We start from the raw sequence: 11,223 nt of genomic DNA, 5'->3' as shown, positions 1-11,223 counted from the left end.
GTAACAAAATAGACATTTGAACGATGGGCCATCTTTCCCATAACATTATCATGGAGATGTAGAAAATTTGATAGAACCAAACATCTACCTGAGTGTAGAACTTGTCAATAAAGTCTACAACGTTTTGTAACTAAAAAATATTTTTTATGCTAACAAATATGAGGATGAAATTCAATGTGTAAAGTGATTGTTGTGTGATTTGAGTTATCAAGTGCCTTCAGTGTTCATATATCATGTATTGTATGTTCTAATCAGTAAAAAGTAAAGCTGTATCATGTTTACTGTGTAATCATTATAATCCACTTTATCATTGTAAACAAATCATACATTGAAGTAAGTGAATATATAGCAAAAGCAATGTCAAATTTGAGTCTACTTTGTACATCAGTGCATAATTTATTATGTGCAGCACAAATTCTCCCATTTATAGTATACCTTTCCTGGACTATAAAACCAGGGAAATGGTAACAACATTGTACAATACTGCTGCCCCATAGGAAAATCAGACAAATCATTATTGTTGACAAGCTTTTTTTAGTTTCATATTCTAGAACAAATAGAAAAAAATGTCCCTAAATTTTTGCATTTCAGTGAATATTCAGTGCTTTAAGAATTTACATACAAGTACAGTGCAAATAGTATGTAATTACAAAACTTGTATTGCAAGTAACAGCACTGGAAATCTTTTACAAGTAGCAAACTAGGGCTCCCTATCATGCTTTGACTTTTGTATACAGTGGTGTACAAGAGCTTCAGCCTGGTTGCTAACAAAATTAGCAAGAAAAAATATTGAACCAGAGGTTTCAATGGAGGATGGTACCCAGGCTACATGAGCTTTACAAGCCTTGAAAACTCAAACCTGCTTTAAAAAAAGGTTATTGCAGTTCTTCCTATCTCTTTCTGGTGATGAGAGAACTCTGTTTCCGGACAGTTCTTTGTTCCACCTCTTTCCACAGCAGAGGGGGTGACGGCTGGTGTTGGCTCTTCTGTCTGCCCCCCCTCCGCTTCTTGTCTGGGACTTTTGTAGGCTGTTTCTCCTTTGGCACGTGTATGGGCATCCAGGGAACGGGGTTGTAGAAGCTGGGAATGGGGTAAGCAGCTCGGTCATGGTATCCTGGAGATGGGAGGTGATAAACAGTTTGAGAAGCAAAGTTAGCTATACTGGTTTGGGCTATTAGTAATTAGACAAACAAGGAAACAGTTAAAAACACAACCTTTCCTTACACTTAACTATTTGCACAAAATTTCATTTTGGTTATATAATAGTTTCGATGAGCTTTCCTTTAACATTTACCATTAGTATATACACTCACTGTCACAAAGGAAGCTCCAAAAATGAAATTTGATAAGCCATTTCTACATTCAATTTGTGCCATTATCAACAGCATACCAAAGTTGACTATATGAGTACATCTGATCATGACAAAAAGTGTTTGCACTCAACACAAGAAAGAACAATCATCACAATGGGAATATCATTGGAAATGGCAATAGAGAAGCTTTTCAATGATATACAATCTAATGAAATTGAGATATAATTTACAGAGATATGATAAACCAAACTTTTTTGTGCAAAGTTTGCATACACAGTGGTAGCCATATTCTGGTCTTTCACACCGTCACAGTGAATCACACAAACTTGTAGTCTTCCTGTCAAATACTAACCAGTAAGAACTCCTCCTGTGTACCCAAAACTGTGGAACATTGGTCTGGGTTTTGTCTTGGACTTCTTCAGCCAGTCATTGTACACCTCTTCTGCTTGCTTCTGTTTCTCCTCTTTCTCAGCTTCTTTTCTTCTTCTATCTTCCTCTTCCTTTTGTCTTACCTCTTCCTCCTTCTGTTTCTTCATTTCTAGCCACCTGTCATATTCCTTTTGAGCTTTTTCCTGGTGGAGAGAGAAAAATTACAACATAAACCTTATGATGTTTTACATTTCAATTGGTCCTCATCATACTACAATTTGAATTAACAAACAACTTGACAAGTATGCTTTTTTATCTGAACATATTGTATCATTAGATGTTTTCTTAAATTGCATTACAGACATTTTTTTCTCAAAACTTAGGTGTTACAATAAACAAGGATATCACTATGTACATGAATGATATACTTACATGAATTTGTTGCTTTTTCTGTTCTTCTATTTCTTTTTCTGCTTTCTCTTGTCGAACCTTTGCCTGTCTCTGTATTTTTTGCTGTAGTGTTTTCTGCTCAGCCCACTCTTTGTGCTTCTTGTCAGCCATTTGCTTCTTCTCTTCTTTCTCTTTTCTTTGTCTTTCTTCTTCTTCTTTATCTTCCTTTTCCTGACAAGTAAAACAAACAAACATTTTAAATCAAATATGTACATAGCATAGACATCTTCAACTAGCTCTTCCAGTCAAATTAAAGGTAAAAGTCATAATATGATTGCATAGTCTTTTCTAGGCTATAGTGGTACAGGCACAGTGTCTAAAGTAGTATACTGTAAGGCAGAGCCCATTCTTCTCCTTCCAATGTCTTTTTCCTCCCCAACCAAAGGCAGACACTCATTTTATACCTTGGTACAGTAATGGGAAGTTGCCTTTCTCAAGGACTTTCTTGACCACTCAATCTCATTTACACTAGCCTAGCCATTAAGCCATTTGACACCACTTCTCTTTTTGGTCATTCTACTAAACTTTTGGATGACCTTTTGCTAGAAGGAAGGATTGATATCAAATCCACAGTGTTACCTCCTTACCTTCCATGCCTGTTTCCTCCTTTTCTCCCTCTCCTCTTGAGTCTTCCTCACGACCCACTCCTCCCAGTGAGAAGCCTTCTTTTCCTTCTTCTGTTTCCTGGTTGGAGGGTCTCTTGGTTTAGGTGGGTCAGGAGGTTTCTCTTTTCTGTGGAAACAACATCTGATGTTACTACATGTACTAGCATTCTAATTAAGACAGGAAAAGATCTTTCAACCTTCTCTCTGTGCGTTACATTACGTTACCAGTAGAGAATTGGTAGCAGCCACATGACTACCAGTTAATTGTGTGTGCATACATGAGGTAGGGATCATCACTTTGAAAATGATGTCACATTTGGTACCCACTACACTGTAGTCTAAGAATTAGTTTATCACTGTCTTTCCTTTTTTTTACCTTTCCGAACACAGCAGAAAATACCGTTGATATTTTCATCAAGTCACTGGATAGTACAAAGCTCTTTATACATAATCAATTGTTTTCATGTACAACAATGTTTTCAGCAGAATATAAAGTGAGTACTTACCTTACCTTAGCACCTTAGTTTCTCCTGTACCTTTGAGGTACATTGGGCCATACACCCTATTTACCTAACACTTTTGTTAAATACTACACTCACTACACGAATACTTTACGACCGTGACCTGTATAGTTTTTCCTTGGTGTCCTCGTCAGACAGGTCCGAGTCTGTGGGCGTGGTGTAGCTGTCATGTGACAGGATGGACAGCAGGGAGTCCGTGGAGTAACCTGTCATAGACTCATCTGAGTAGGTCCTAAAGGAAAATAATATATGATGAGCACTTCTGCGTTTTTGTTTACAAAATACAGTGTACTGTGAATATGAGAAACAGCAAAAAAGAAGATTCATCAGAGTATTTTCTCAGAACTTACGACCAGTCGCTTGACGGAATTTTGTTTATGATGAATAAGGAACAAAAGTTATGGTAATTCCTAAATCTTGATAGATAAGACAGTCTGACTGTTTGCAAAGGCTAAATCTCTGACTGGAAAATGCCATTCAGAGACACCTGGACAGTTCGGCCCCTGTTTCACTGACAAGATGCATATTAATAAACTACATGCCATGTATAACCTGATCCTAAGTCTAACTCAACCTGATCCTGCTAACACTAAAATTAACCCTAATCATGATCAGAGACATCCTGGACCTGATGCCAGATCACCTTGATTGTCCATAGAGTCATAGACTGAAACATCCCGATACTTTTTACAGCACCCACCTGTTGAGCACCTGTCTAGCTGACTGTCTGACCCCCGGGGGTGCCCTCCTCCTCCCCACGGCCAGTCCGGGGATGTTATCAGTGGCCAGGTCATCAGCCAGGGTGCGGCGGAACGGGGGGTGGATGGGGCTGGACTGGGGACGACTTCTGATCTCAGCATACATCGTCACAGCTGGGGAAAAGAATATTTATTACTACATGTATTTTACATTGCAAACTCTACATACGCTGGGCAAAAACATGGTGGTCTTAACTTGAGTTGTACACAAAGTAGTTCATGGCAATAATCATATTTGCATCTCTATCATTCATAGTTTATGGTGAGGGTCTGCATGGGGGGTCCCGACAACGATTTACGCTGTATTCAGAAGAACCCCCTACGTATTACGCTAAATCAAGGAAGGCAATTACGCTAAATTTGGTCGCCTCACTACGAAGATAACATGGTTTTCCCTACGACTTACGGGAAATAGGCTGCCTACGCCTTACGTAAAAGAGCATGCAGACCTTATATGTATGGTGTGCCCATTGTCTGAGCTACAGAATTGCATCTAGCTGAGTTTCTTTAGTGTGATTCAACAGATATTTATAGAATCTATGGTATTAAACATAGTTGATTCTATTCTAAACATAGCTAGTGTATAAGAGGAAGTGTCTAAATCTACAAGGCACTGGATCATCCCCTAAGACCGGCAATGTCAGTATCCTGAATTGAAGAGCAGCCCAAACTGGAGAGGACACTCCTACCGGGCTGGAACAACTCTACTCTACTTTTGTTTGTTTGTTTGTTTATTTTCATACACCTGGGTAGCCTATTCAGTGTCAGTACACTGGTTTTCAATAGGGCCCAGTATTCACATATACATACAAGGAAATAAAAACAACTTACAGAGAGAAAGTAGACAATACGTCGGAACATATAAATACAACTGAAAAATGAAAGACATAGATAAATCAAAATCATAATCCGATCCAAGGTCAACAGTTTGGGAGGTCAGAGGTCACTACTCAGTACTGAAACTATGTTAGGTCTTTCAAAGCTGACTTAAATGAATTTAGGCTTTGAACTTGCTTAATGTAGGCTGGAAGTGAATTAAAGTGTTTAGCACCTCTGTATGAAAATGTACGCTGTCCTGTTGTGGTCCTGAAAAAGGGTTTGTATAGGAGTGATGTCTGTCTGGTTTGGTAATTGTGTAAGTTGTGGTTGTGAGAGAAGATGGATGATAGGTATGTTGGTGCTAGCCCATTGATACACTTGTAAACCATAATGCACACATGATCCCGCCTTCTCCCTGCGAGGTACTGCCAGCTGAGCTTCTCATGAAGGTTGAGGACACTGCTGGCCTGTAGGTTGAGTTGCAGAACTACCCTGGCAGCCCGGTTCTGCAGCACTTGGAGTTGTTGTTGTCTCCCCACTCCGCAGCTATCCCACACGGTGTCACAGTAATCCAGAAGGGGGAGTACCAGTGCTTTATACAACATGTCAGCTATATTTACAGTGAAGCAAGGTCTAAGACGTCTGAGTAAACCTACTCGTTGGGTTACCTTTGAGCAGAGTTTGTCAACATGTTCATTCCACAACAATTTGTCATCAAGAATAAGCCCTAGGTATTTAAATGAAACCACTCTTTCTATTGACTCTAGTCCAATTTTGATTGACACTGTATGTGCTTTCTTAAGCTTACCACTGCTCCCAAAGAGCATCCACTTTGTCTTTGAAGCATTTAGGGTCAAATGGTTTATCTGGAACCATGTAGCTATGTGGGAGAGTTCTGAATTCAGAGTGGCTTCAATGTACCTAGTGTCATTACTGGAGCAAAAAATTGCCGTATCATCAGCATAGAGACATACTTTGTTGGAGATACAGTCAGGTAGATCATTTATAAACACAATAAATAACAATGGCCCAAGGATTGACCCTTGTGGCACACCTACTGTCACTGGGAGGTAATCAGATACACAACCGTCTAGAGACACTGTCTGCTTTCTATCAAATAGGTAATTTGTGAACCATTTGAGTTCTACATCTTTAACCCCAATCCAGGACAGTTTCTTCAGTAACAGGCAACTCTAAATAAAAATTAGTCTGATGCCCCCCTCCCCCTAAAATGGATAGCAACTTTAGCCAAAGCCATCTACACCATCGCTGAGAAAATAACTGTACCATTCTCACCTGTTATATATGTGTCACAACTAGATGCTCATGAGAGAAGTGGAATCGATGGCTCTTTTGATCGAAAATGGAAGAAAACGGACGAAAAGTTGTCTCCAGACAAGCTGAGATGTTTTTGTTTTGTTTTCAAAATGGCGCGTATCCCGTCATCCTCTACGACTTGGAATAGACCACCAAGTAGTAGGTAAAGTACGATTGTAAAAAAATGGTTATAATAAAAATGATAAATTCACAATATAAACTTCTTATAAAGACAGTATAAGTACATTTTATTATTTTATATTGTTCTATTTTATTGGTACAAATAATTTTTTTTATTTCCAACACCCCTAAAGATTCGATATGATGTAATATTCTAGACTCTTGTACCCAGGGCACTTTGTTCGCAATGCAATCTTCCCATTGAAATCCTGGGAACGACGTTTCTAACAAATACCTCAGTTTCAAAATGGCGGCGCGACGGTCCATTTCGGCCAGTCGACTTTGTTTTTGTTGATATTAGCGAGGTTTCCGTCGCCTGAGACCAACTAGGTTCGTTGAAAATACCAAAGGTTAGTAGATCACAGTTGTCTGAATCATGAACTCTTCAGATATCGCTGACGAATGGCGCTAAAAAGCTCGAGACATCTTTGATTTTGTGTCCCGTTTTTTGTTTGTAACGATGCGATGGGTTGGAGGGAGAGGACGGTGGATTTCATCGAACACTACTTAAGAAAAATAGAAGATCTTGAATTTTTTGCAATACGTTATTTTTTGGCAAAAGAAGGAGAATTATAGTGATGTGTTTGTAACTACTGATCGATATATAGTGCCATAATTCGTGGACAGGTGGCACTAGCACAACCAGGTGTTAGCCTTGATCAGTGAGATACTTTCATGTTGCTTGGGTTACTTTCCCTTTCAGCATTTGTTGTTAGGAAAGTCTACATGGGGAATCTAGGAAACGTCTTATGTAAATTTGGGATAGTAAATTGACTTATGTTCTTGCAACCTCTGCGGTTCAGGTAAATTCAGGTAAAAGGTTTTGGGAACAATTTGTTTATTGGATTGTTGTGTTCATGGACTGACACGAGAACATTGACACGAGCGGGTGCTCCATTGTGACCTTTGATAATTCTGACATTTGAGTTTGATCATGCAATATAAAGAATTCATCAGTAAGTATTATGTATCGCTGCTTACAGATGTGATCACAAGTGCAAAGTATTTACATAAATAAAGTGGAAAGATAGCAGTGTTGTGTAAAAAGAGTACCTTAATTCAGCGACATACTAATTGACCTGATAAAACAACTAGTATTCAGAAATATTGAACATTGTATCATTAAAGTGGGTCGGCTATATATGATTAACGGTTTATTGAAATACATGTAGCTCACATTCCTCACAGAAAAATTGGCATGCAGATCCTCAGCCAGCAGTACGTCTTGCGAAATGCAAAATCAGGCTTTGTTCAACTCCCTCCCAGTATCCTACACTTTACAAATGATGCAAGTAATTTGACATACTAGTAGTTATTACTAGCATCCTATCTCTATCCTTATTGTACAGGTTTGTGCAGACTAGCCCTCAGCCATGGCCCCCCAGGTGGACTGGGATCGCCTGATGAGGGTGGACCCAGACAGCATGGGTGAGGATGAGTCAGACATGATGTATGAGATGCTGTCTAAAGCTGAAGGGTCTGGAGAACTCAACGAGAGCCCGGAGAGACTCATACATCTCTTCAAGGTCACACAAGCCATCATGAACGTAAGGAAAAGTCATTGTTGTTTTGACTCTTAACCCTTAAACTGCCAAGCCCGGATATATCCGGCACACATATACATTGTCCTGTGTGCCGCACCCGGATATATCCGGGATAACGTATTCCCCCCAAAGTACATGTAGCAACTTTGCGCGCCTCTTTTTGGAGGTCAGCAGCCAACCCTGGCACTGGTAGCATTTTATAGTGCTGAAACTCTGGCAGTTTAAGGGTTAAGATTATGTTATGGCGGAAATGTTATTAGTACACTAATGTACTCACTCACTGCCTTATATATCGTCTGTTTTTCCCTACTATTGTGATGGTTAGACATGCGTGCAGTTGCACATAGATGGAGTCTTGATGGAAGACTAACGGTTGGCTTTGTCCTACAGGTTAACACTGTCTAAGGGTTAGGTTGAGGTGGTGAAACCGTGAAAGTCTTCCCTTATGTTGCTTTAAATTGTCAACTGGTCTTTTATAATATGGTTGTCCCAGTGGATTTTGCCCCGCCATGATCATTGTTTGCTGTGAGATATACCAGCAAAACCTTACACACCACATGTTGGGATATTAAGTGTTCTGAAATATAGAACATGGAATTCATATGCGTTTTATGACCAGTTTCCTTCCTTTCTTCATTTAGGAGAAAGCAGAAGAGTCAAAAGTTCTGATGGAAGAACTGGAGGAAGATACTAAATCAAGTAAGTGTATTATCTTCTCACCTTCTCACCCCGACGCCTCTAGGCCTAAGGGCCTGTGAATTGTCAGCCTCTGGACAAAGGATCTCCATTCTCCTCCAGCAAGTGTATTATATATGATGAAATATATGTTTATGAAATATAGTAATAGTGTTTGAAACGTGTTCTAGAAATACTGAATACATGTAGATGTACTTGAATTAGATTACTGAGTTATAGATTTTTTTTTCACATTGAAATCTTAACTTTTTCCTTTTTTCTTTTGCTTGACAAAATTTGTTGTTTTGGTGACAAAATTCTCCTGCCTTTTTCTGATGTTCAACTCTTTCCTTGTCACGATGTAGAACAAGAGAAAGAAGACCAGATCCAGGCCCTTAAAGACGAGGTGAAAGATCTGAAGAGATATGGAGGAGGAGGAGGAGGAGGGGGAGGCTCAGCTGCAGATAACACCAGGTTTGTACAGAACTCTCAGATATCTGCACTATAGTATTGCAACACCTTCACAAACAACAGCAAAATTCCCAGTTGCACTTACATTATATTAGTTACTTCTTTGTTATAATACAAGTTGTATACCAAGTACCTGGTAAGTACTGGTAGTGACAAGTTGTAGACACATTGTGAATATCCAATACTGACAATAAAAGAAGGATGAAGCTTGTTTTAATTGCTTTTCATGGTACCATTTGATTTAGATCCTGCGCTGGCAAACTTCAAAATGCCTAAACTGGCTGAATTCTAGGCCACTGTTTCTTTTGCTTTACTGACTGTCATTTCAAATGTCAATCAATTGATGTACATGTATCATGTCTAATGATATCACCCATAGTAACAAAGATGTCTGGAGAAATGATGTACCTATTAGTGTTACATTGGGTGTCTATTTGGCGCAATGGCTAGAGCATTGGAATCAGAATCAGTAGGTCCTGAGTTCGGTACTCGCCATGCCCCTGCCCCCATGATGGTGGAGTGACACCCACCGAGCCTCACGGCTTATCTGTCTAAAGGTGCCAAAAACACCTACGGATTTGGTGCTGCCAGTGTGTGAACATCTGCACACTTGCCACTAAGACCCGTGAATTTTTATTTTATTTTTTATTTCTATTACCGTTACAACGGGAACTCGTGGGATTAGGTCTTGGTAGGTAGGTTCTATTACAGTTCTATTGCTCAACATCATTTTAAAGATTGAAACATTGACCTCTGCCCTCCCAGGTTCCTGCGTGAAGAGATCCGTGAGTTTGAGCGCCAGGTTGATGAGTTACAGGAGCAGGTCAAGGAGATGGACCGAGAACTCAGCAAGGAGAAAACAGCCAGGGAGAGGGTCAGTACTATCTACTGGTATTGAGATTAGGGAGAGTTAAGACAATACATGTATGAAGTTGTCCATTCTTGAGTCTCAAGTTTTGTTATTCTTACCTTATTTATTGTTAACTTGCTGAAAAAGCTTGTTTTGTAATGCAACAAGTAATGATTAAAACATAGTGTGAGTTACAATGTATGTGGTCATCACAGTTGTGCCTGTGTAGATACTAGATGTGGTTATTGCTGGAGCTAGGGCCTAAGTGGTAACTAAGTGTCAAGCAAGTTTGTTTCTTTGCTTCTGTTCTGCATCAATATTTTCATCCAGTACTTTCAAACTACAGTTTTTAGGTACTGTAAAATGTAGAAATTTTCTACGCTATTGTAGTAAAGGTATTGTACCAGGGAGTAACCAGCAGTCATTAAACAAATTCTATATAATCAATGCTTCAATTTCCTCATCACAGATGGAGACAAGAGCTGAGGAAGCTGAGACGAGCGCAAAGGAGATTCGTCGCGAGGTGGAGCGTCTCCGAGAGGACAACCGTGACTACCAGAACCAGCTGGACTCCCAGCGCGAGACCCTGATGATGCGGCGGGGCGACGACGTGGAGAATCGTGACAAGATGAGGGAGAAAAACAGGCTGATCGCTGAACAGCTGGAGGAGATTCAGGTTTGATGTTTGCATACGGATGTCAGGGCTCAAAATACTGGGTGCATGTGCACCCAAAATTAGAGCTGTGCACCCAATTATTTTCTGTGGGTGCACTGGTGCACCCAAATATTTTCTTATGAATATGTATGTAAATATATCAAAGTATACTACTAGTATACATGTACATCATATTTTTGACATCTAAGTGTTTGAAAGATGATAAAAAATGTCTGTCATGGTGCTTATTTAAGAATTTGATAGCTTGTAACTATGTTTTATTTTTAGGTAATTAATAATACTAGATTTAAGTGGTGCACCCCAAATTTTTTTGGTGCACCCAATTTTTTAAGCTGGGTGCACCAGTGCACCTATTCCCCAAAATGAATTTCGAGCCCTGGGTGTGAAGAAAAAATGTGGAAAAAAAACACATCAAAGGGTGAATCAGAAGTACCTTGTCACTACAAAGGTGCAAAGCTGTATTCTGTAAAAATATTTTACTTCGAAATAACTTTGCTATTAAAAATTTTATAAATGGCATTTAACTTTTTGGCATTTAATGGCAGAACTGTCGGAACTGTCTGTAGCCGCCACGCATCAACTAATGATGCAAGTGAACGATTGATTTCTATCTACAGTAGTAGCCACTTAATTGTACACCCTAGGGCTGGGTATCGGTACATTGTACCGGTACAA

At 39.5% G+C, this 11,223-nt stretch overlaps 2 protein-coding genes across 2 annotated transcripts in view; one reads left to right on the top strand and one right to left on the bottom strand.

The window, feature by feature from the left end:
- Positions 1–373: 373 nt before the first annotated feature.
- LOC118406664 (coiled-coil domain-containing protein 34-like) lies at positions 374–6,317 on the bottom strand. Its single transcript, XM_035806920.1, has 7 exons — positions 6,132–6,317; positions 3,959–4,130; positions 3,362–3,490; positions 2,720–2,864; positions 2,115–2,303; positions 1,666–1,885; positions 374–1,114 (listed from the first exon to the last, which is right to left on the bottom strand). The coding sequence occupies exons 2-7, from the start codon at positions 4,120–4,122 to the stop codon at positions 891–893; spliced, it is 1,071 nt and encodes a 356-aa protein (XP_035662813.1). The 5' UTR covers positions 4,123–4,130; positions 6,132–6,317; the 3' UTR covers positions 374–890.
- A 210-nt stretch (positions 6,318–6,527) lies between these two features.
- Positions 6,528–11,223, top strand: part of LOC118406689 (centrosomal protein of 290 kDa-like) — a gene marked incomplete in the record, with an annotated part of 47,468 nt that continues 42,772 nt past the window's right edge. Inside the window, 6 exon segments of the mRNA XM_035806957.1 lie at positions 6,528–6,682; positions 7,682–7,879; positions 8,518–8,575; positions 8,917–9,025; positions 9,788–9,896; positions 10,342–10,548. Of these exon segments, the coding sequence (XP_035662850.1) occupies positions 7,706–7,879; positions 8,518–8,575; positions 8,917–9,025; positions 9,788–9,896; positions 10,342–10,548 (657 nt within the window).

This window comes from Branchiostoma floridae, chromosome 19 (genome assembly GCF_000003815.2).
Source record: "Branchiostoma floridae strain S238N-H82 chromosome 19, Bfl_VNyyK, whole genome shotgun sequence".
NCBI classification, from domain to species: Eukaryota; Metazoa; Chordata; class Leptocardii; order Amphioxiformes; family Branchiostomatidae; genus Branchiostoma; species Branchiostoma floridae.
The sequence above is the reverse complement of the archived record's forward strand: the minus strand, read 5'-3'. Positions and strand labels throughout refer to the sequence as shown.

What these genes read in the sequence shown, in the direction of transcription:
- LOC118406664 (XM_035806920.1), bottom strand. Translation starts at nt 4,122, where the DNA reads ATGTATGCTGAGATCAGAAGTCGTCCCCAGTCCAGCCCCATCCACCCC. An exon ending in ACCAAGGAAAAACTATACAG is followed by an intron (nt 2,865 to 3,361) that starts GTCACGGTCGTA and finishes TTGTTTCCACAG; the next exon opens with AAAAGAGAAACCTCCTGACC. An exon ending in AGAAAAAGCAACAAATTCAT is followed by an intron (nt 1,886 to 2,114) that starts GTAAGTATATCA and finishes TCTCTCCACCAG; the next exon opens with GAAAAAGCTCAAAAGGAATA.